The sequence below is a fragment of the Pezoporus wallicus genome, unplaced genomic scaffold (genome assembly GCF_028554395.1).
Source record: "Pezoporus wallicus isolate ANWC-B61680 ecotype Strahan unplaced genomic scaffold, APGP_CSIRO_Pwel_v1 contig_3817, whole genome shotgun sequence".
NCBI classification, from domain to species: domain Eukaryota; kingdom Metazoa; phylum Chordata; class Aves; order Psittaciformes; family Psittacidae; genus Pezoporus; species Pezoporus wallicus.
In genome coordinates this window covers 2443690-2466423 of record NW_026635157.1, presented here as the reverse complement: position 1 = coordinate 2466423, position 22734 = coordinate 2443690, and the positions used below count along the sequence as shown (strand labels likewise).

The 22734-nt window shown below is 35.9% G+C and overlaps 1 protein-coding gene across 12 annotated transcripts in view; it reads right to left on the bottom strand.

The window, feature by feature from the left end:
- SCAF8 (SR-related CTD associated factor 8) overlaps positions 1-22734 on the bottom strand; it is a 94524-nt gene that overhangs the window by 24150 nt on the left and 47640 nt on the right. For 4 of the 12 annotated variants that reach the window (XM_057406238.1, XM_057406189.1, XM_057406249.1 and 1 more), the window contains 7 exons: positions 21640-21753; positions 20816-20972; positions 19527-19657; positions 17698-17842; positions 17078-17158; positions 16282-16503; positions 11243-15643 (listed from right to left, as the gene is read on the bottom strand). In XM_057406238.1, the coding sequence (XP_057262221.1) occupies positions 13944-15643; positions 16282-16503; positions 17078-17158; positions 17698-17842; positions 19527-19657; positions 20816-20972; positions 21640-21753 (2550 nt within the window). In that variant the 3' untranslated portion in view covers positions 11243-13943. Of the gene's footprint in view, positions 1-1444; positions 1633-11242; positions 15644-16281; positions 16504-17077; positions 17159-17697; positions 17843-19526; positions 19658-20815; positions 20973-21639; positions 21754-22734 lie in introns of those variants that run through there. The other 8 variants (XR_008971807.1, XR_008971810.1, XR_008971808.1 and 5 more) reach the window with 8 other exon arrangements.

Below are 22734 nucleotides of genomic sequence, written 5' to 3'. Positions count from 1 at the left end.
GTAGGATATGCACATGGACATCAAAACTGAGATATAAATGGGACTGCACAGACAAGCGCTACAACAGTTCTCACTCTCAAGGAACAGTCAGACACCTGCAAGCCCTGCCAGGAGGCAGGAGATAACTGCCAGGAAAAAGGGAATCCCTGTCAGAGAGAGAGGATTTGAAGGCAGCCTGTTATTGGGAGCTGCTGATCTCCTCTGGAGTAGTACTCCATTACCTCTGTCAGCACACTGACTTCCTACACAGTTGATAATAAGACAAAACAAGCAGTCTAAAACAACGGAAATACCTATCTACTGAAACATACATCTCACCAGTCACATTATCCGCAAATATCAAAAACATATGAACATATTTACAACATTCCTATCTGGAAACAAGTTTTATAATATTTTACTGGGTCAGAACACTCCTACAATCCTGTCCAGAGAAGGATCAGATAAATTATTCTAAATACATGCAAGCCCATAAAAGTTACTCTACAAAGAAAACCAGTATCATTAAGGGTCTACGTAAATATATCAGATTAATTTGCAAAAGATTATAGATAGGATCAAAACTGTCCCACTAAAAGCTGTCATAAATCTACAAAGCTACAAATCCTAACCCCCACCACTAGAGCAGGTGGGTTTAGGTAAAAGTTTTTTATCCAGTTCTTTCCAGAGGCATACTTGGCTGATCCCCTTCCAGCCATGATACACTACACAGTTAAAAGTGCACTCAAAAGAATAAAACTTACTAAATGGTAGTTAAATAGAGCATTTCTACATGCAAAAAAAAAAAAAATTCTAAAGATAATGAAACGCAAATTTCCTCAGCTACATTTATTAACTGAGGCCTCCTGACCATGCTTCTCTGATGTATAAAGTAAAAACACTTCAGGATCAAGCAAAGCAGAAACACTCTGACAAAAAGGAGCCCAGGACTTGTAAAAGGAGACAAACTTTCAAAAGTTATCCAAGTCCATGAGGTATTTTGTAACAGGCCAGATTAGATAGAAATTGGGAATTAGCAGGCAAGGCTTGCTGGTGGGAGGGGGGGGGAGGGTGGCAGCCATCAGCAGAGCCTCTGTGTGCTAATGCAGTTTAGCATCAGGAGTGGTTTTGTTGTGGTCCGTCAAAAAAAAAAAATACCTAACAATCTGCTTCCACAGACCTTTCTCATAAAATATCATGGTGATAAACAACTACGATTCACCAGCATTCTTTAAAGTAGGCTTTGAGGTGTGAAAATTATGACTGTATAATCCCTGTTAATTACAGCAAGCGTTTAAAGGCCAGGTGAGTAGGAACTTGTACATTACTCTGAGCCTAGCATACAATACAGGGGAAGAACTACCCCCAGTTAACGTGTACACACATGAATCAGATGGAAAACAGTGCGCTAAAGCACAACAGTGGATTATTTTGAGAATCATATTCAAATCTCATGGTAGCTCACCTGAATAGGATTTAAGAGGACAGCTACCTGGTTTCCACATGTCAGCACCACAGTGGACTGTGAAGAAACAGCCACGAATATGTATGTTCTGTGCACCCTCTGCTGGTTTCACAGCAGCAAGCAACCACGGCTCAGGAAAGACATTTAAGAAAATAGAAGCAAAATCCGGGGAAGAAAAGCCATCTTCACTGCAAGCAACAGTAAAAAGAGACACCAAAATTACTTTCAAAAATTAAAAGAAATTAATATTTGCAAAAACATCTTATTTTGAAATTACAAAAAGAAAATTAATTATTGGGTAGCACCCCTTGCTCAAAGATACTCGGTACAGATTGCAAATTATTGGCCCTATGTTTCTATTGTAGCTTATTAGTTGCTTAAGTCTACTTGAGTTTTTTCAAAAGACTTTTAAGTAAGCATTTGGTTAGATTTCAGTATCCTGTGCTTTTTCAAGAGAACAACTCAAATAGACTAATCTTACAGACCTTAGCAAAGAAACTTGTCAGTGATGACTTTTTTTTAGAAGCCAGATATTCTCCTACCAGATATTTCAGCTGCTTTTCCTTACAGTTTCTGTCACACTAAGAAAGACACCCTACTCTCATAAACACAGGATTCAACATTTCTTACTTTCAGAATCACTTCTTTTGCCTTTAACATAGCTTTTACTACCGTCATGTTTGTCCTTAGTTTACAAGACTCCTCTGGACTGTTCACAGGTTAAACATGAATCTCCATGGTCTGTAAAGCTGACATAACCTAAAGTCTTGAATGTTTGAAATTACCAAAACCTAAATCAAAACAAAATGCTGAAGTATTAACCCTTAACAGAACCCAGCTAGTTAGGCACTAATTCCACTTTATAACCAAATGAAAATACACATAGAACTCAGTAACCTGATGTCGTGGTTTAAAAATGACTGCTACTGCTGAACCCAGGACACCTGACAAATCCTTTAATTTCACAATTCTTCAAATCCACAGTAAACTCCCTTTGGTCACTGCTGACACATTAAACACATATTTAGTCGGTACTAAAACACTAAAGAAAGGAATATAAAAATCTCAGGTTTGTTGAATCACTAACAAAATCTACAAGGGCTTAGAAAATGTTTTAGAACATGCAACATTTCACACCTTTCTGAGAGGAGCCTCTATAATTTTCACAAAGCAAGGATCTCTTGATAGAAAAATCCCATGGTACTCTGCCACTGACAGCTCGTTACGTCTGTGGATTTGATTATGAAAGTGCTAATCGTTTTAGAGCGCAGAATAAAATATTACATTGTTAACTATGGGTAAGGTGACTGAGTTTCAAAGTTCTCTCCTGTTCCTGCACTCCACTGACTCCTCAGTCCTGCTAGAACAGATTTCCTAGTTCCTTTGCTATTCTGTTGTTGCTTGGCTGCTGATTTTTACATCCTCCTCTCACTTCATTATGTTATGATATACTCAGATAGAAATAAATGCAAAAAATTCCTTTTTTGTTTGAGAAGCAAGTTAATAAACTAATTACTATTTTTAGGAGCACACTGTACATAGAACAAATATACAGGGGTGCAGGATATAAAGAATAAAGGATAAAGAATTAAAAGAAACTGATTCAAGTTCTTTTTATACTGCAGTCTGTACAACCAGAGCACATGCATTTTTTTACAGAAATACTGTGATCCAAGATTTACCTGCCACCTGAAAACAACAAATTTAATGGCACTGGTGCAGACTATAAGATCCTGACTATATTAATTACTTCTGTGAGCAGAGGATATGGAACTCCTCTCACCACTGCTGTATCCATCTAGCTTTATTTTATTCAGGAGAGAATTAAATAGGAAATCATAAAAGGCTTACATGCAAACAGCAGTAATGTTTTTTTTCTGAAGGAGACAGAAAAAAGCATGTGGGGAAGACAGCGCTTGCCTCATGTCACAGACAAGACTCTGCAATAGCCAGTATCTGTGTACTTCATGGGTAATAGTAGGACTTAGAGCTTTGCTTGGCGTTTCAAGTGTTCAGAACAAGTATGTCAGAATTGGCCATGCTCCACAAAAGGGATAGCCAGCTGCTGGCCTTGTAGTTCATTTAAGGCCACTGAGCCCCAGTGCAGATGATAGCTATGGGGGGCAGCTCATCCAGCTATCATTCTCATCTTCCTATATCCACCGGCTAGCTGCAAAGAGGGGTTCAAAACCTGGGTAAGGTGTCCTAGCAAGACAAGCTTTTTTTGCATGCTCCAGCAGCCTCTCCTCAACAAAGTTGCAAGTACCTTTTTTGGACACACTGGACGTTCCTTTTTAAGAACATAGGCTGCAGTAGCTGGCTGGACACTACTCCTTTCTGCTGGTGGGAAAAGGATAAAAGAACACCAAGAGTATATGAAACTTGTTCCTTTAAAACACGTCAAAGCTTCACTTTCAGATTGAAGGCACTGGAAACCATGCTTATAATGATCAGCATTGAAATGCTTACTGCAAAGAGCTTTTGTCAAAGACAAGGAATGAGAGAAAATACAAACTGGGGAGCTATTCTGTCACTCCAGTAGAGGCTTTGTGCCATAGGAAAACTCACCAAATTTCCTATTTCAAACTCCTTAGAAATGGAGAACAGTGGCGTCAGTAGTATTCAAAAGAACACTGAAGAAAACTTAGGAACATTTTGGTTAGGAACAGTGGTGATGATGATGATGATTGGCACTTCTGTGACAATTGTTACCAAGCATGGTCAGGACCACACAAGGAATGGAAAAGCAAATGCAAGTGAATAGCATATTTGAGATATCCACCTACTGCTAGTATTTCAGCAGGTCAGAACCATGAAGTTTTAGAATATAACCCATGGCCTTTTCCCAGAAAATGAGACCTAGAAGTAGGCATCGCATACCTACAATATCCTCAGACACAGTTCTGTTTCAAAACAATGCAAAAAAGCACCTACACTGGTTTAACCATCTCTCAACTTTCTTGCTTGTGGCAGGGTTCAAGTAGAGCACCTGATTCACCTGACTTGCCAGCAACGATTAACTTGACAAACACTTTAAATACTTCTATTTATAAATATAAACCGTGTGACAAAGCTCAGCATAAAAAGACTATTCTGCTGCCTGCTATAATAATACTGTTATTGTGTATCAGACAGAAAAGGAAACCTTGATCCCCAGGTGAAGATGAGCCTTGTATCTACATGGCTTAAGCTCAGTGCATCCTTGAGGTCTCCATCTGTGCAACCATAAAGCACAGTGATTTATCTCAAGCTGTTCTCACTTCCTGCTTTACCTCATAGCCTGAGATGAAAAGTTGTGGTAGATGTTTTTTCTAGCCAAATGCCAAAATTAATGCTTTGCCTGTCACAGTCCACCAGAACACTATTTTCTATAGATTGAGAGCTTAATATTCTTGAACCTTTCCTATGTACACAGGAACATTTTGTTTCATTTTAGCTACTAAAAAAGTAAGATCCTACCAATTACGTAGTGTAGAACTCTGGTGTAACAAACCCAGTGTTTTATAGGAAGCTGAATTTATAACCCTAACTTAATATCTAATATTTAAATATTCACCTGATTTTCAGAGATGCTGTGCACTTAAATCTACACATGAACACACCCATGTCTAATTTTGACTCCTTTGACATAGCAGGAGTGGAAGCCAAAACAAAGATGCAGTGGCTGAAGGCATACCATGAGTGTAACATGTACAGCAAGAGGAAGAGTTTATACTGTACTCTGTTTCCCTTTCTATGGTGCAGACTGGAAATGCTGCAGCTAAGCTTTCCAGAAGCTTCTATTAAACTGGTATGTACACGAGCAATCATTCAACAATAATAAATTCTAATGTATTGTGCATCTTGTGGTATGTAGCTCAAATCAATGTTAGACAATTACTGTAAGACAACATATATAATTTCAAAGCTGTATAATAAGATGCTTAATAGGTCCCAGTTTTGGAAAGATGAATGAGACAGAACAACAGTGAAATTTTTTGGGAAGGACCTCTAAGAAGACATAATTTTCAAATAGATGACTTTCAAAAAAGGCCAATAGGATGGCAACACAAACCATGTATTAAAACCTTTCCAATTCTCCAGCAGACTTTCCTTGGGTCTTGTTTTCTTACCCATAAAGTGCTAGAAATGTTTAGAAAATTGGTTTCAAACTTCCTCCTTTTGGATTTGTGTTTGCTTGCTTTTCTGTATCAAGATGAGATACAAATTAATTCTTAAAGCTGGGAAAACTTAAATTCATAATTTTCAGACAATTTCTTGGTTAAATTTCTTTACTGTGAATAAGAAAGTTTAAAATATCTAGTGACGAGGTAAGGAACAGAGAAGGGGAATGCAAAACCCTGTATTCCCTAGTGTGTAAGTGTTTCACAGGACAGCTCCTGAGGTCACTCTAACTTAGAATCATAGAAGAGTTAGGGTTGGAAAGGACCTTAAGATCAAGTTCCAACCCCCCTGCCATGGGCAGGGACACCTCACACTAAACTATATCACCCAAGGCCTCGTCCAACCTGGTCCTGAACACTGTGTATGACTTTTTGAGTATCAGAGACAGAATAAAGTAGTAGGTGGTGTGAAAGGCGCCATTTTAGTTATGTTCTTGAAGATGCTGGAACCAGACTATCATGACAAAAATATGTGATTTTGGATAAAAGTTTTATTTCTTTTTTTACATGTCATCCATTATTTCTATTCTGGGTAATACAGAAATGTAAGAACTTTTCATTGGAGAAGAAAATTTATTGAAGAGAGTTAGGCAGCACATTCTAAAATGAAGTAAGAAAACTTTATTAACCTAGTGCACTTAGTTTTCTTTAGATCATTTGAAGAAAAAAAGCTATTTAAATAAAACACAACCTTTCAAAAAATGCCATAAGCAAACAGGGTAAAGAAATCTAGAAGACATTAAAGGATCCTAAAAAAAGAACACTGACCGTCTATTACAGGGCTGCTCAACGTGCTTCAGTGAAAAGATCTACTTAGAGAATATGATCATCTGGGAAGAATCAGAAGATAAACCCACTGCCCTTGACTAGCTTTGTTTGCTTTCTTTCACTCCATGAATTTCCTTCCTCGCACAGGACAAGTGTAGCACTTGCCTTTTTTTTCAGACACTTTGTATAATCTATTCCATCATACTCACAGAATCTCAAAGCATTTTTATTAGTGGTGCCTGCTCATAAATACTTACACAGGGAAATGGATTCGAAAGATAAAAAATTATCCCCTGGAAGGTTTTGGGCTTAAAAAGCAGAAGAAAATCCATGAAACTAGAACCAGATAATCTTCTACCACCTGCTTTTCTAAAGGCTGCTAAAGAAGAAAGCAGAGACATGCAAGAAAAAGCATTTGAAATTATGGATCCCATGAAGCTAATAGCAGTGTCCCATTAGTAAATGAGTGAGGCTGTATATCACAAATTGGGTTAGTAGTAAGACTGAAGCAGCATTATTTTAAAGTCTGTAGAAATAACACGAAAGGTAACATGATTTTCTTGATGGAAATAATTACATTTTCTAAAGATAGCAGAAAGCAAGTGATACAGTAGCTAGGATTTTCCAAACTAGGATAACTACTATGAAGTGCACCCTTTTAACTACTGAGTTACTTAAAAGAAAATGGTGTCTCCATACTAAACAGACATTCCTCAATAACAATGTTTCAGATTGATGGTTCACACAATTTAGTAATTTCCTCTTTTGATTTCTCTGATGGTTTTGCCCCAAACATCATTCCTAACTTCTCAATAGCCGTCTATATTACAGTGATGTAATACATATGATGTACTATGTATTAGACAAAATACATATGCATTCATCAGAATAATCTCTGGTCAACATTCAGAGTGGAACCCTGAACAAGGTCAGTATTGGTCTGGGAGATAAAGAAAGAATTAAAAAAAAAACCTTGGTTCTTACACTAACACCTCAGTTCAGCACATTGCTTGCAAGTGAGGTAGTTCTTTATCATACTCTTGCCTAGATTCGGCAGGTAAACTTAAAAATACCCAAATAGGTATATTAACATTTATATCAACGTACTTCTTACCATCTTACAAATATATTTACACCTTTCTGGTTTTGGTTTGGTGTTTTTTTTTGGTTAGTCGGTTTCAGTTTTTGTTGTAGTTGTACAAGTTTTGCTCTTGCTGTTCTTGGTTTTTTTTTGTTAGTTTTAATTAAGGTACGAGTAACATGAAGAAAAATTCTCAGGACTAACTACTTAAAATCTTTGAATGCTTACTTGTTAATTAGTGAATATTTAATCAGAACATGTGCAATAACTTTTATTAAATCTGAAATAAGGAAGGTTTATTTATGCTTTATAACTGAGGTTATACCCAATTTCCAATTAGACTAATAAGCTATTGCCTCTGAAACAACATTACCTATTCACATATTACGTATGGATCCAATCTGTATAGCATTTCTGGTGTCTGCTCGAACTTTCTATTTCACGTCACTTTCCTGATTTCCACAGTTTTCCTGTTTTCTGACTACGCAGTGAGGATTGCAGGTGTAAAGTGTGCATAAAGTGTACACACAGAAACTGCAGACAGTATGCACACAAAACTTAAGACTACATTTCAGTATTTTGTATTACATATTTATCCTAATAACTTCAAGGGTTTACATTCTAATAAAAATAATGGGTGCCTCATTTTATCAATTCATAATTATTACAGCCCATCAGGTTCACACTTTTAAAGTGATGAATTTTTCAAATCAACATGAAATTTGAAAGGATGCCATTATTTTGCTTTCAATAAATAAAAACATTCCAAATTAATCAGTAAGCATTTCAATCTGTTTTTAGTATTTTACTTTTAATCGCAGATAGCTTGAAAAATAAGGTTCTCAACAGTGAATTACCTATATTAATAGTCATACTGTACAGGAAAAAAATTAAGGCACTTAAGTATTAAAACTTTCAAACTACATTTAAAACTTAAAATTGCATTTCACTGCATTGCTGAATGAGATCTGATTACCTCAGAAACAGCATAACTCTAAAGTAATTTTTTTTCCCTTGACCAACTAAAAAGACAATCGTAGAGCTTACTTTGAGTAGATAAAGGCTTATACAATTTTAGGAAGGACTTCAAACACCAGGATTACTTCTACTTAATTCCTGGTGTTAACAAGAAAAAAGCTACACTTATTTTCCCAGATGTAATTATAATTCAATGTGGAAGTGACATTCAGATCCAAAGTCCCTGCATCTATGGTGTATGCGAATCCTACCAATCTACATCCAAGTTAACAATTCTGGATCCATTTGATACTCTTCACCTTTTAAGGATTTTTTTCCACTGGCTTGTATCACTCCAACACAATTCTAATGCTCCAGGATACAAATCAATATGGCTGTGTAGTTTACCCTATTTTAGAAACACAAGAAGTCATCTACCTCTAAGAATTTCACAATTTTTCTCCATTTCAACAGAAAGCTTAATACATGCTAATGTAGACACATATCCGTTGTAACACAGATAATGCATAATCATTTAAGAGGAAAGTTGCCGTATTAAAGCATTAAATCAGGAAAGAAAAAATGTTCATTTAAACCAATCTACTCTCTGACCAGTTTTGTTTGGTTTAGGGTTTTTTTGTAAAGCACAAAATAGAGTCTTGTCTGAGGGCACTAGTATGATTTCATCTGATAAGAAAATTTAAAATTAGCGAGTTAAAAAGAAAACTGGCAAAGTACAGAATAACACTAGTAAACCAGTGACACCGCTAACATCACTGTTACTATGTAAGTACTGAAATGTGTATTTTAAACTTCTCAAAAAGAGAAAATACATTCATCTTCAACTGCACAACATATCCTAACAACCTGTTTTAAGAATGCTCAGACCACTAGATCCTCCCCTCCTCCGATCTTTGGCAGCAGAGGATCTAAAAGATACTAAGATCAGGATATTCAAACAGACTACCCTTTTTCATCAGGTCTGTGCAACATAGAATTATGGCAATTATAATTCTACTGCTTGCCCACTTCAAAAGAAACCTTAACAGATTTTCGTGCCATCCCATCACTGACATGAATCACTTTTCAGATCCTATACACCTTTCCTGGAAGTTATTACTCCTAAAGAGATGTAATAAATTTTCTTTCTAGTAGTTCTACTTGACTTTTCTTCACTATGAAATAGGCACGCATGTTACTAAAATTAAAAATGTTTGAGTACCCAAAGAACTTGTACAGACTAAGTGGAGCAAATAATGTCACTAGGAAGACCCTTCAAGGAAAAACATAAGACTAGTTACAATTAAGAAAGGCCTGCACTATGATATTCTCTTTGCCACTGTAAAGTTTCTGTTGATGTGAATGAACACAGTACAGCAACATGGCAGAAATAAGCTTTTACCATTTTTCTTCAAATAAACAGCTTCAAATTTAAAAAAGTATCCTGCCTTTACGACTTTTAGATCAATCTCTCATCTACACAAGTCAATGGCCTCACAGTACATGCTTACTTGTGAAAGCTCGGCACTTGAAAGGAAAACATGACTAATGTAAAAGTCACAGAATAAACAATAGCTGTCAACAGGGGGAAAAAGGATCCTTTCGTTGCCTGAATTAACAACAAAAATTGGCCTAGTTACTCTTGATGACTCCTGATACTCTGAATATGTTTTTAAATTATATTTATTCAACTCCCTTTATCAAGAGACAAAAAAGTCACCTTAGTATCATGTTAAGTTTAAACACACTACTGAAAATAAAAAGAATTTGCCATCCATTTTTACCAGCTGCAAATCAAATGACACAAAGATTTGAGTTAGAGGAACATGAACTAAGAAAATGCATACTTTTGAGCGTTGACCAGCATAAAGTATCCTTGCATGCCATCAAAACTGCTGTCATTGTATTTTGAGAGTTCTGCGATAAATTGGCTTATTTTATAAATACCTTCTACAGACAGTTTGATAATTTTCAAACTGTGCTTAAGTAATCCCTATGCATGCCACACTACTGGCTTCATTATGGCGTTCCCGTCTTGCCTTATTCAGGCTAAGAGTACCTTAACTTCATAAACAGTCATTTAAATCACTAAAATGGCTTGAAGAATGGTATAGTACTCTACTTAAGCAAAGGAATCAATCAGAATCTACTCCCTTGAGTTTGTAATAACAACATGAAGCACTACAAATAAAAATGAAAGTGTACCAATATTTCACAGAAAAAGGCTTCAGCAAAGAAATCATGTCCTTAGAGCAAATGGAGACTATGTTTTGTCTTTGTAATCTTTAGGGATGTAGCATTCTGCTCAAATACAGTATGGTGTAAGGTCAGAATCACAGGCTGTTTGAAAAGGTAATAAATACATCAAACAAGTTACTAATGCATAAGTTTTTCAAGTAAATTCATATGCCTAAATGTATTGTATTGCCTGCAAAGCTACCTGAAAAATTTGTCAGTATGTGTGTTATGCAAATAGTAGATCAGCTTTCTTCTGTGACTAGAATTGACACCTTTCATCACTAGAGCAAGCTTTAACAGGCATAAGCCAGAACTGCTGCCCAAATCTCTGGCCCCCAACTTCTTTCAGTCCCAATCTCACTCTTTCCTTTGCAACAGCAAAAATTCCATGACACTACAGTGAACCACATCAAAGAACTGATCTGGGTCACGGGACAGCTTGTTTCACTGCATGTGCTGTTTACGGTTGCTTAACCTACAAAACTAAGTCCCTTCCAAATTTCTGAATATGGCTATTCTGGTCATATCTGAACACTATATTAATAAAATAAGAAATGGAAAAGTTCTAGCTGTAAACACAATGAAACTGAAGACTGTACAACAAATTTTTATTCTACAAAAATAAAATACTTGTTAGAAATTGATGGTGTAACACATATGTACAGTAGCCAATTTATTAATGCTTAAAAGATATTAACAAAGATGAAAAAAATCAGTAAATCATACATTGCTTTATACCACTACCAACCAAATTGTTTAACATCTCTCACCTGGTAATTTACCTAAAGCTTCATACTATGAGCAATTTAGCATGCTGCCAGTCCCAGTTTAGAAGAAGAAAAACAGATTAACTTTCAGTTTTAAAGCGGCAATTAACAAAATGTTTGAAAAGTAAAAGCTACTGCCAATATGTGTTTGATTCTGGGTATTTATGTGGTCTATGACTTGAGCACTTTGAAACTGCACATATTAAAATAAAATCCCTTAAGTTCATAGAATATCCTCACGGCTATTTTGTGCGTTTGGACTTTCACACAACCATCTTTGCCTGACCACAATACTACCAGTAAGTGGTGCAGCAGCATCAGTCAAGTTCTTTGAATCAGTGTCTGCCCATGAAGGTACTTTTACCTTAAACAGTGTTCATCTCAGCTCCTGAGACACGTTCTGGTAATAAACACATCAGCAAGGTCTATTAAAAAGCAATAGTTATTTAATGCTTGCTACATCCTAATGACCGCTACTTGTGCAGTAGATAAAGAATCATTCACTAAAGTCCACGCTTTCAGAAGGCTCCCTTCATTAAGCTGACAGTTTGTTTACTATCCAGAATAAAAAGTCCCTGTAATTGAAAAAATGAATCATGACACAGCATGAAAAAACACCCTACCTCCCAGAGGAAGAGGACAACACAGGCATGCGTAACTTGCTTCTATGTTCAAAGGCATGCTTATGACACGTGACATTCTCATACTTTCATCCCTTTGGGGGAAGCAGAAGGGGAATTAAAACTTGCATGTTAATGCTTTAATGTTAAAGATCAAAATTCTAATCTGAGATAAAACTGTTTCTTCTACCAAAGGGGCATTAATGTAACAGAATCTACCCTTGGATCTTATTATGCAAGAGAAAAAACAACCTTCTCAAAACTGAGTGAAAAGATGCTTTCAGACACGTATTTTAACAAATGCTATGTTGAACTAAGTTGGTGAAATGCACTTGAGTGCAACAAACTCAAAATCTGACATCACCCTATAGACAACATCTTTCACCACCAATTTAGAGAATACACAAGCAGCAAAGTAGGTGAAACAGGAGAGAACAGAACTACTAATTTCCTAAGCAGCCAATTCATCTCAAAGATTTAGTAAGAGGTTCTACTTCAAGATTAAACCATCAAAAGACAAAGCCCCCCCTTATTTCTGTTAAAAAAAAAAAATGTAGGTTTTTTTTTAAGACCAACAACAGCTTTTTACTTTTCGTGCAACATTTCTGGAGTTTGAGTCACTAAAAAGAAATAACCACAAAGTACTTGAATGCTACCACTAGCTATCCAGAATACCAAATTTGTTACAAAATAAGACAATGCAATATTTGCTTTAGTTTTGGCTTCATGCATATCTGCATTTTAAAAAGTAAGCTAAAATCCTACTGTATACTCTTACAGTATATCATGTTCCACCTTCTAGAAGTAATAAGAACACTGTAACAATGAGCATGAGAAAGTAAATATAAGCTCGAGAGTACTGTAGTGAAGGAAGTTTTGTTATCTCACTACCTATAGAAGGTGAAAGGCAAATTTTTATACCCTAGTTTGATTTCAGTTTTATTGAACTGTCTACAATATTCTGTGAGTGCATGCACATACACAGGCACACACAGAAAAAGTGGTATCTACAAACAGTTTACACAAATATTTACATACATATTATTTACATAAACTAATATCACTGCATGATTTTCAATGTAAAAACCATAGGCTTCTTGAACATATAACTGTTGCATTGGTCTTACAGAAGTAATATAAACCTTTTGCAACAACTAAGAACATATCATAGCTGATTCCAAGTTTTTAGAGCTTGCAGTTTTTTAAAAAAATACAATACCTAGAACACTGTTATCAAACAAATATGCTTTATTGGCATCTAAAAACAAAATGCACCCAACATTAAAATGTACTTTTTCATATTTTTTTTTTAAACCCACTGCAGTACGAGGAACAAATCACAAACACTTACTTTAGAGAAAACAGAGACTATAGTGTCGATTTTACAAAATCACTTTTAATCTCTGTATTATGCTCCTTTAATAACATGGGCCATTCCTTTTTCTGCCGAATTGTAGGAACATAAAATATCCCAGCTTTGTCTATACTTTAAAATTCTGCAGCAGCCTAAAAACACGGACAAGACACACCAGCACCTGTTTTCAAGTATAACAATTTCAATAGCCAACCTAAGGGTAGTATCTAAAAAATTCCATTTTCTTCCATAGGAAGTCTTTGTTTGACAAGCTGTTATTTTATCTTTGTGAAATTAAAAGCAAGTGGGGGCAAGTTTATGCTTTACCAGAGAAATAATTAAAAAAAAAAAAGTTTACCTACTATGTTCAAATTAAGAACAGTGTTCTATACAAGTCAGTTGTACAGTTATTTAAGTGAAAGATGAACATGAACATCAGATTAACTTAAGTCTGGCAGACAAAAGTGAACTGCTACGGTCCAGTCAGCCATTTATCTATTACAGAGAGATGACAACTTTACAAAAGGTATCTTTTACCTACTGAGTGATGATTATGTCCCCTCAGTTTCTGTGCTTTCTACCACTGCTTCACTCTCTGTATCAGCTTCTGTGTCACTCTTCTCTTTGTTTATCTCGACGGAAGATGTCAGTTTTTCATAAAGTTCAGGATCATCCTGCACCTGTGCATTTGGTGGCTGACTTTCTGTCTCTGTATTTTCACCATTTACCTGGGGCAGATTTTCAACTTTGCGCTGGGAAGTGGCCCCATCAAAATATTCAAAAACCCGTGGATGTGGAGGGGGGATCCAGTTGTTTGACATTCTGTCTCTTCCAAACCTGTTCCCATTAACTTCTCTGCAAAAATTAAAATCTCTGTCATCCCTATCCCTCTGTCTTTCCCAGGGTCTTCTGCGGTCATCAAAATCTCTGTGAGCATCCTGTTCAAATCCTCTATTCCAATTGGGACCACTTCTACTATCAAATCTATAGTTTACATGCCGAAACCTCTCTCTGTCTTCATGGAAGCCTTTAGGGCCACCATAAATAGGGAAGGCGTGGTGCTCTCTTTCATCATAATCTCCTCTCTGTCCCCAGTGCTTGTCTGAATTGAAACCAAAATGCTCTCTTCGACCAAGGTTATCAATACCTGGCCTTCCAAAATTTTCTCTCATGTCTACATGTGGTCTTGCAAAGTGTTCTCTTCCATCTAGTGGAGGCCTTCCTACACTCTCTCTTGGATCAACTGGTGGTCGCCCAACAGAATCTCTGACATCCACTGGAGAAGGCCTGTTAAGATTATCTCTGTTTTCCACTGGAGGAAAGCGATAATCTCTGTCTCCTTCCTGCTGAATGTTATCACCTCCAAGTGGTAGTCTTTTCTCTGGATTAGAAATGTTGTCGATATTTTGTCTTCCTGGTGTTCCAAAAGGTCTTTCTGTTTGAGTAAAAATATCTCCTGGAGGAAAAGGACCTCGAGGTGGCGGGTGAAGAGATGGATCAAGAATTGCTGGAGGAGGAATACTACGCTGTGGTGGCATTCCTGGCTGCATTAATGGAAACCTTGGTCCAGCTGAATGAGGCATTAGGCCTGGACGGATATCTATAAGAGGTATTCCTGGCATCCTTTGACTACTAATATTTAAATGAGGCATATTTGGAACCCCAGCTGGATGTTGCATTGCCAGAAGTCCAGAACTATTTGAAATATTTGGTGGTGGCACACCCATCGGTCCAGAACTACTTGAAACATTGGGCGGTGGCATTATGAGAAGCCCAGAGTTGCTAGAGACACTAGGTGGCTGTACTCCTGCCAGAACTCCTGAGCTGCTTGAGACACTGGGTGGCTGCATTCCTGTCAAAAGGCCAGGGCTGCTTGAGACACTGGGTGGATGCACTCCTGCTATAAGCCCTGAGCTACTTGAGACATTTGGTGGTTGCACTCCAGCCATAAGTCCAGAGCTACTTGAGACGCTGGTTGGCTGAACTCCGCCGGCAAGAGAAGAGCTACTGGAGACAGCTGGCAGCTGCACTCCTCCTGCAAGACCAGAACTGCTTGAAACAGGTGATGGTTGCACTCCTCCTACAAGTCCAGAGCTGCTTGAAACACTGGGTGGCTGTACTCCTCCTGCAAGTCCAGAGCTACTTGAGACGCTGGGTGGTTGCCCTTCTCCAGTAAGGCCAGAACTGCTTGAGACACTACATGGCTGCACTCCTCCAACAAGTCCGGAGCTACTCGAAACATCATTTTGCACTAAAATGCAGCAACAAGAAGAAGAGTTAAAAAAATGCCAGTGTAACACATAGAATTCCAAACAAAACACAGCTTGATCCATATTCAGTTAATGCATTCAGTGAGGATACTGCTGACAAGGTCTATCCCAGTTTCTATAGTGAACATATGTGCCTTTAATCACATTGGTGAAAAATGGACATTATGATACAGAAATTAAGTCTCTACATATTAAAGAATGTAGAGCAGCTTAATATCCACAAACCCCACAGCCATCACCCAATTTATGCAATGCAAGTATTAAAATCTTTGGTATAAAGCTCTAAATGCCATACTATCCTACCCTCTCCTGCTCCTTTCAATTGCCACTTGCATAGTAAGAATGCACTTTTAAGAAGTTTTCTAAAGGGCTCTCAGACTCAGCTTTACTTCTTGAGTGTACAAAGAGAACAACTCTGAGTATAAGCTGCTAGAAATCAATGATCAGATGATGACAAAGATGGTTCCCACCACTCCTCCAACTTAAACTGAAAATCATACCCAGCCTAAAACTTCCTACTCTATAGTTATTAGTGCAACGGACTACAATTTGCAAAGAAACACCTCAGAAGCATGTTTCCTATATGTGATCATATCAGACAATAGAAGACATTTCTTACCAGATCTATTGTTTTCACTGGAAGAAATCTGAAGGTCTGCAAGATGTGATCCCTTTTCATCTGATTCTGGTTTGTTGATTGGCAGAGGATTAAAAACATTTCCAGCAGATAACGTTGGAGTAGCTAGATTGCTAGTAACTGTGCCAACTGGTAGAACAAGGCTAGTAAAAGGAACATCCTTCATCGTCTCTTGTGCAATTGGTAATGGAGGCTGTACCAAAGCTGCAGAAAAATAACACAAGTGTATCACAGTAATCATACACTCAAGCCTTCAGATTAGCTTGACAAAGGTCAGGCTGATACATCAAAATAAGTCAAATTAATAACCCTAAGTAACATTTTTTGATAATAATTTCTTATCCTCAATCAGCATTTTAATATTTAATATTTTTTTTGTAGAGACCATGAACTGCAGGCGACCTAAGTAATATTACAGATAGTTTTAAATGTTAAATGAATACATTTAGTTAAAAGGCTAAAAAAATAAATTATTATTATAAATTATTCAGTGACTAACATCAAACAGATCAATAACAGTTACATCTTTTACAGACAGGTTCAAATATAACTTGTTTTTCTCCACTTGAACTCCAGGGTAAGTATCATTTTGCCATCAACTTGAAAAGCTCTGTAAATCTTTTTCCCAATACCTGCTTATACCAGCTAAACACTAAGTTTTGTGTTGCTATTTTCTATTACACAGGATTATCTTGCTTTTGATTAAATAACAAGCAGGATATTAAAAAAAATGAGCTTTTTATAGCACATAAACAATTATTAGAAGACTCAAACTTACGTGTTGGAACAACTGGTGGAACAACAGGTGGTGGGACAACAGGCGGTGGAACCACAGGTGGAACTGGGGGAGGCATATAACCTAAATGGAAAAAAATGACAAACTATTACAAGGAAGGCAAAAAAAAGTTTTGCAGTAAAAGCTTGCCTATATTATTCACCCCGGAAAGCTGCATCACTGAAGAATAGTAAATAACAAATGTACGGGAAGAAATGTACAACTCTTGCTTTCAAAAGCAACCCAATCTTCACTAAAGATGATTTGCATGTGCATCTTTAGAAGTTATTTCTGCCAGCAGTGTCCAAAGAAGAAAATGTGTGAGTGTCAAAATTTTCAAAAGAAAGATTGATCTTGAAGGTTTTTAAATTTTCATTTTGATCAAAGTTATAAAAAAGAAAAAATGGTGTAATTCCTATTCTCAACAGAATAATTACTAAAGTAAAAATAATACCAAGTTAGACATAAATAATTTTAATTTAGAGGGAAATCTGAGATTCAAAGGTCAACTGGCTTAAAGAGTAACCAGTAGCTGACAGGAAACCATACAAAGCATGATATATATGGAAGCACACAAACTAAGTATACTCATTACATACTCAACTTCACTTTTACTAACTTACCTGGAGGTGGCTGTGAAGGGTTGAAACTTGCACGCAAGAAGGGTGGAGGAGGAATTGCGCTATAACCAGGAGGAGGGACAGACATTGTGACAGGAAAAGCAGGTGGAACCAAGCTAACAGCAGGCACAGCTGGAGCTACTGGAATCTTTTTTCATGGAAAAAAAAAAACAAAACAAGCAATTTCAATACTTACTGTAAAGAGGAAAACTGATTTAATTGCTATTCATGTTAAACTCTGCATGTACCAAAGGCTCTGTATATATTCTGAACACCCTGAAGAATTAGACTGCATTTTGAAATGATACCTACACTAAGGTTAAACAAGGACACTGGAAGAATTCTACACTTACCTTTGCTTTATTCTAAAAAGAACAGAAAAATACGTGGATAAACACTATATTTATTCATGAATAAAAATGTACCTGTGGGAGAGAGGTGAATACAAAAGGGAGGAGAGTGAAAAGGAAGGAAAATTAGGTAGTTTGGCAATTTGAGAGCACTTAGAAAACAGTAATTTCATTCTCACTAGAAATATTTTAGAACAGTACTGGAAAGTTGAGTTTAGTGTATGTAATTATAATGCTATTAATCCTGGTGAAATCCTTAAAAGTATTTAATATTTCTCAAACTTCTGTTTGAGGTATGTGTTTTGATACAGTGCAGCATAATTAAAAGTCATTAGGAGCAGAATAAAACCAATACACATGTATTTAAATATATACTGATCACAGCGTACACTAGGAAGCAGTTGAAATAAGACTGAAGACAATTTTTTGTGACAAGAAAAAAGTTCAAAATTCAATGCAAGTAAATGCAAATATGTTAACTTTCACAGTAACTACATCAGCTCAAGTACTGGAAATGTCTATACATATTAGGAAAGGTAAGAGTAATAATACAAATACAAAAAATTTTGCATTAAGCAACTCCTAATTTTCACTGTCACTGAAAATGAGATTTTCATATGGTCATTCTAAAAACGATTTAAAGAGTTTTACAGAAATTATCTGTACTTATACTTGATCAGTATCTGTACTTTTGTATACTCATACAAATTAAAACTGTATTATTCAATCCTTCCACAAAACTTTGTTACCAAATGGATGCTAATAATTCTCTGGTTTACCAGAAGCAAAACAAATACAGCAGAGAATCAAAAACTCATGAATTACCGCCTAAGGAGTGCAACAGCACACTACCTGAATAATCGGATCTTTTACAGATGAGACTGCCCTTATGAAATCCTGTTCAAAATTACTGAAAAAGATAATTACACTTATAGTCAAAGCTGATATGGCGAAAAGCACATAGATAGAAAAGAAACAAGCACAAGCAAAAAAAAAAATTTCATTGCTTAGGTTGCAGAAAGATGCTTTGCTTTAAGGAAAATACTTTCCGTAAGCTCATTTTAATTTGTCCTTAAAAAAATGACATGGCAGTATTTGCTTTGGGGCTTGTCTGGGGGGAGGCTGTTTTGGGGTTTTTTTGATGTTTTGGTTTTTTTTTTATGGTTGTGGGTTTTTTTGTTGTTCTTGGGGATTTTTGTGTGGTTTGGTTTGTTTTTTTTTCCAATTGATCTGTCTTGAACATTTAAACCTTCATTTGAGATTGTACATGTTTGGGATATGTTGTGCATGAAACTAGGGAGTTTGCTGAACCACGACAACTGATTCTACTCTTAAAATATTTCATGGATAAACACATATGGACACAAGACCTAGGTATATTTGACTGAAGTACTTTAACTCAGCATTAAAGTTTAGATATATGGAATAAAAAGTTTGCCCTTCAGTTCTGTGGATTTTTTGCATACTCAGACCAATACAAACCTGCAGCATAGTGACTGGTTGCGTGTAAGCTTCTGTCTGTGTTGTAATAACTGTATTCTTATCAACTGCAGCACTCTGTGTAGTTTGAGTATTTTCTTTAGCAGCTTCTGAGCTTCTGGCTGTTTCCCATTCTGAAAAAAAAAAAAGGGTGTATTTCAAATATAAAAATTTTTGTGGCATTTGTATTTAAATACTAAAAAGTCCCCTTCCTTCTAAAGAAACTTTTATCTGGTATTTGTACAGATACATGGAAAATAACCACCAAGCTGTGGAAAGAAGGAAGTGTAATTATTTATTACTATATATTTTAAAAAATGTAAAATATCGTTAATCACCTGTGACACCATTCAATTCTGCCTGTATACAAACCGATTTTTCAAAAATTACCAAGTTTTTTTCACCAATCATTCTGTTAATAATTTTTAACGTAGGGTATGCTCCAGTTTTTTACAAACTGCTGTTGTCAACACATCTGTGTTATCAGCTGGCTACTGTACAACGACAGAACATCCTCATGTTGAGCAAACCTCACCCCAACCCCCATTTCTTCTTTCTGTAACTTCCTCAGAAAGTTTTGTATGTCAAGTACAACATAGTGAATGCATTTCAGTAATGTTCTATGTTTTACTTTTTCCGTTATATTCAATTTTTACTCGAAGCAAGACTGCATTATGATTTGAAAAATTACTGTCACTGTTATAAACAGTTTTGATCTACTGTTTACTTCAGTAGAGTCCAGTCATTTGGTACTAGATCTGCTTCAAGAAAACACAGTACTTGTGAATCTTTTACAAACCTCACAAGCCTCTCAATTAACTGGGTTTTAGACTAAGTTCTATCATCACTTGCTTTCCTGTCTCTTTGATTTCATGGAGGAAATACCTCAAGGTTCAGCTAAGCTATGCCAATTTGGATGTGTTCCAACTCAATCTTAAACCTTATACCTAAATATAAAACGTTTCACAATCACAAGCAGATTATAATTTGCATAAATTAATTTGGAAACTAGTGCACAGAAAATTCGTAACTTTTAAAAAATGCTAACCTTTATTAACTTGCCTAAATTAATTTGCTTTCGTCACTAATTCTTCAATGTCTTGACAATCAACTAGGTACACACCTACAAACACCATCTACGCTTCATAATTAGTGCCATTTATATGTAGCAAGTAAAATTTATGTACATTGAAAAAGAGTATGTAATATCTAAAGAACAAACTTTGTGAGGACTTACAATTACCAAAATAAAGACATTTTCTAATTATAACAATCATTAGTAGTGTCCATACCTGTATTTACTGTTTCCTGATCAATCATGCCACCTTCAGCAAAGCCCTCCAAATCATCTAATTTTACTTTCTCCCAAGGAATATATGAAACTCCTAGATCCACATCCCAGAATTGCTTGTATTCTGTTTTCACACCTTTATTCAAAGCCCAGGCAATCTGAAAATAAAACCCAACCAGATAATCCCGTTAAATCATATAACCCATGAACAAAATATTTCAGATAATTTCCTTCATGTTTCTGTCACTGCAGGTCAACCTTCTGTGTCTATTTATTAAAGTTTTAATAAGGTTTTAATTTTAAATGAACCTGTAGGAAGACTTCTTGGCCTCTGCAACAGTTATGTGGAAGATTAATTACATCTAACAGCTCAAATTTGTTCTACATTAATTCTGACATATATTTGGGGAAATTAAAAATACAGTATTTCAAGGAATCATCCTAATATATCAAAGAACACAGAAAAAACCCACAACATTTAATCATATACTTAACTCTAAGAATACTATCAAATGCAATATTAAGTGATCCACAAAAATCAGGTAAAGGACTTAGGCTGTTTACAGTCCTGTACTCTTTATCGCTAGCACATACACAAAACACTAACCAAGCACTTCCTAAGTAATCATTTCACTTTACTTTCAAATCATCTCTTAGAAGCTGCATTTTACACAGAGAGGAAAAAAACAATTTACACATTTACCCCTTATTGTTTCATTCTTCTTCTTCATATTGCAGATTTGAATGAACCACTGCCACATGACAAATCATCATATTAAAACTGAACTCGAAAGGGATAGCATTCTTAGATTAAAATCAACTTACCTTAATAATTTTAGATCCAATTTTATAGGACCCAGAACTAAGTTTCTGAAGAGCACGATACGCATCTTGTCTATGAACCATACAGACATAAGCACACCCTCTTGGGGGAATCATCTATGGAAAAAAGCAATAGTCTTAAAAAGTAGGAGAACCAGCACTGCAGATTATGTAACTACACTAACTGTATCCTAATACTAACAAAGGGGAGGCTTACATTGAAAACAATTGTTAGCTTAATCAGCAATATTAACCATTTTGAGCAGCAAAAATAAAGAATGATATTGGCAGAGAACTTCAGTTACAACATTGTCAAGCATCAGCAGCAAGCTGAAGAATGGGTGCTAAAAATTACGTGAAAGATCTGAATAACATGGAGGAGGCAAAACCTGGGAGTTCTACTATGACAACTTCAGAAAATCAGAGGTTGATACCTCTTAAGCTCCATATCCACTGTGAGCTGAATGACAACCTTCAACAGAGGCGCAAGCTAGTGATTAAAACTATCTTTAACTTTCAAAAGTGCAAGTCCTCCTTCCTGAAGCGTGATTTCCACTAATTTTAATGTTTTATTTAGGAAAGAAAAGTATGATGCAGCGCATAATCTCTGAAAGTTTGCAAATCATGTATGACAACTACTTATTTTAGTCAATAATATAGGTGTTTTTATTTTGCTTAGGAGCACACAGTAATGTAATGAACAAAAATATTTAAAATGACAACCTTTAATACAGTTCTTATGAAAATATGTTTTAAGATTTACAACATCATCCCAAGTACTTAAAGCTTTGTGGAACACGTAGGATGACCTATTTACAGTACGGTTTGCCTCTGAAATCTAACAGGCATTAGGACATCATGATTGTTACATTACCTTCCTTTTAAATTTCTTAATTGCTAGTTCCTGAAAATCAAAATGGTGTTTAAATGTCAGGCTTGTGAAGCTTTTTAAAAGATTCTGTAATGCCATAAAACTATTCCTTATTAACTATATAGTTGAATATATTAACATAATAGGAAAAATACTAGAAATATTATCTGACATGAATGAAATTGTATGAGAAGAACTTTAAAACTGCTGGTGCAAGAGAGAAAAAT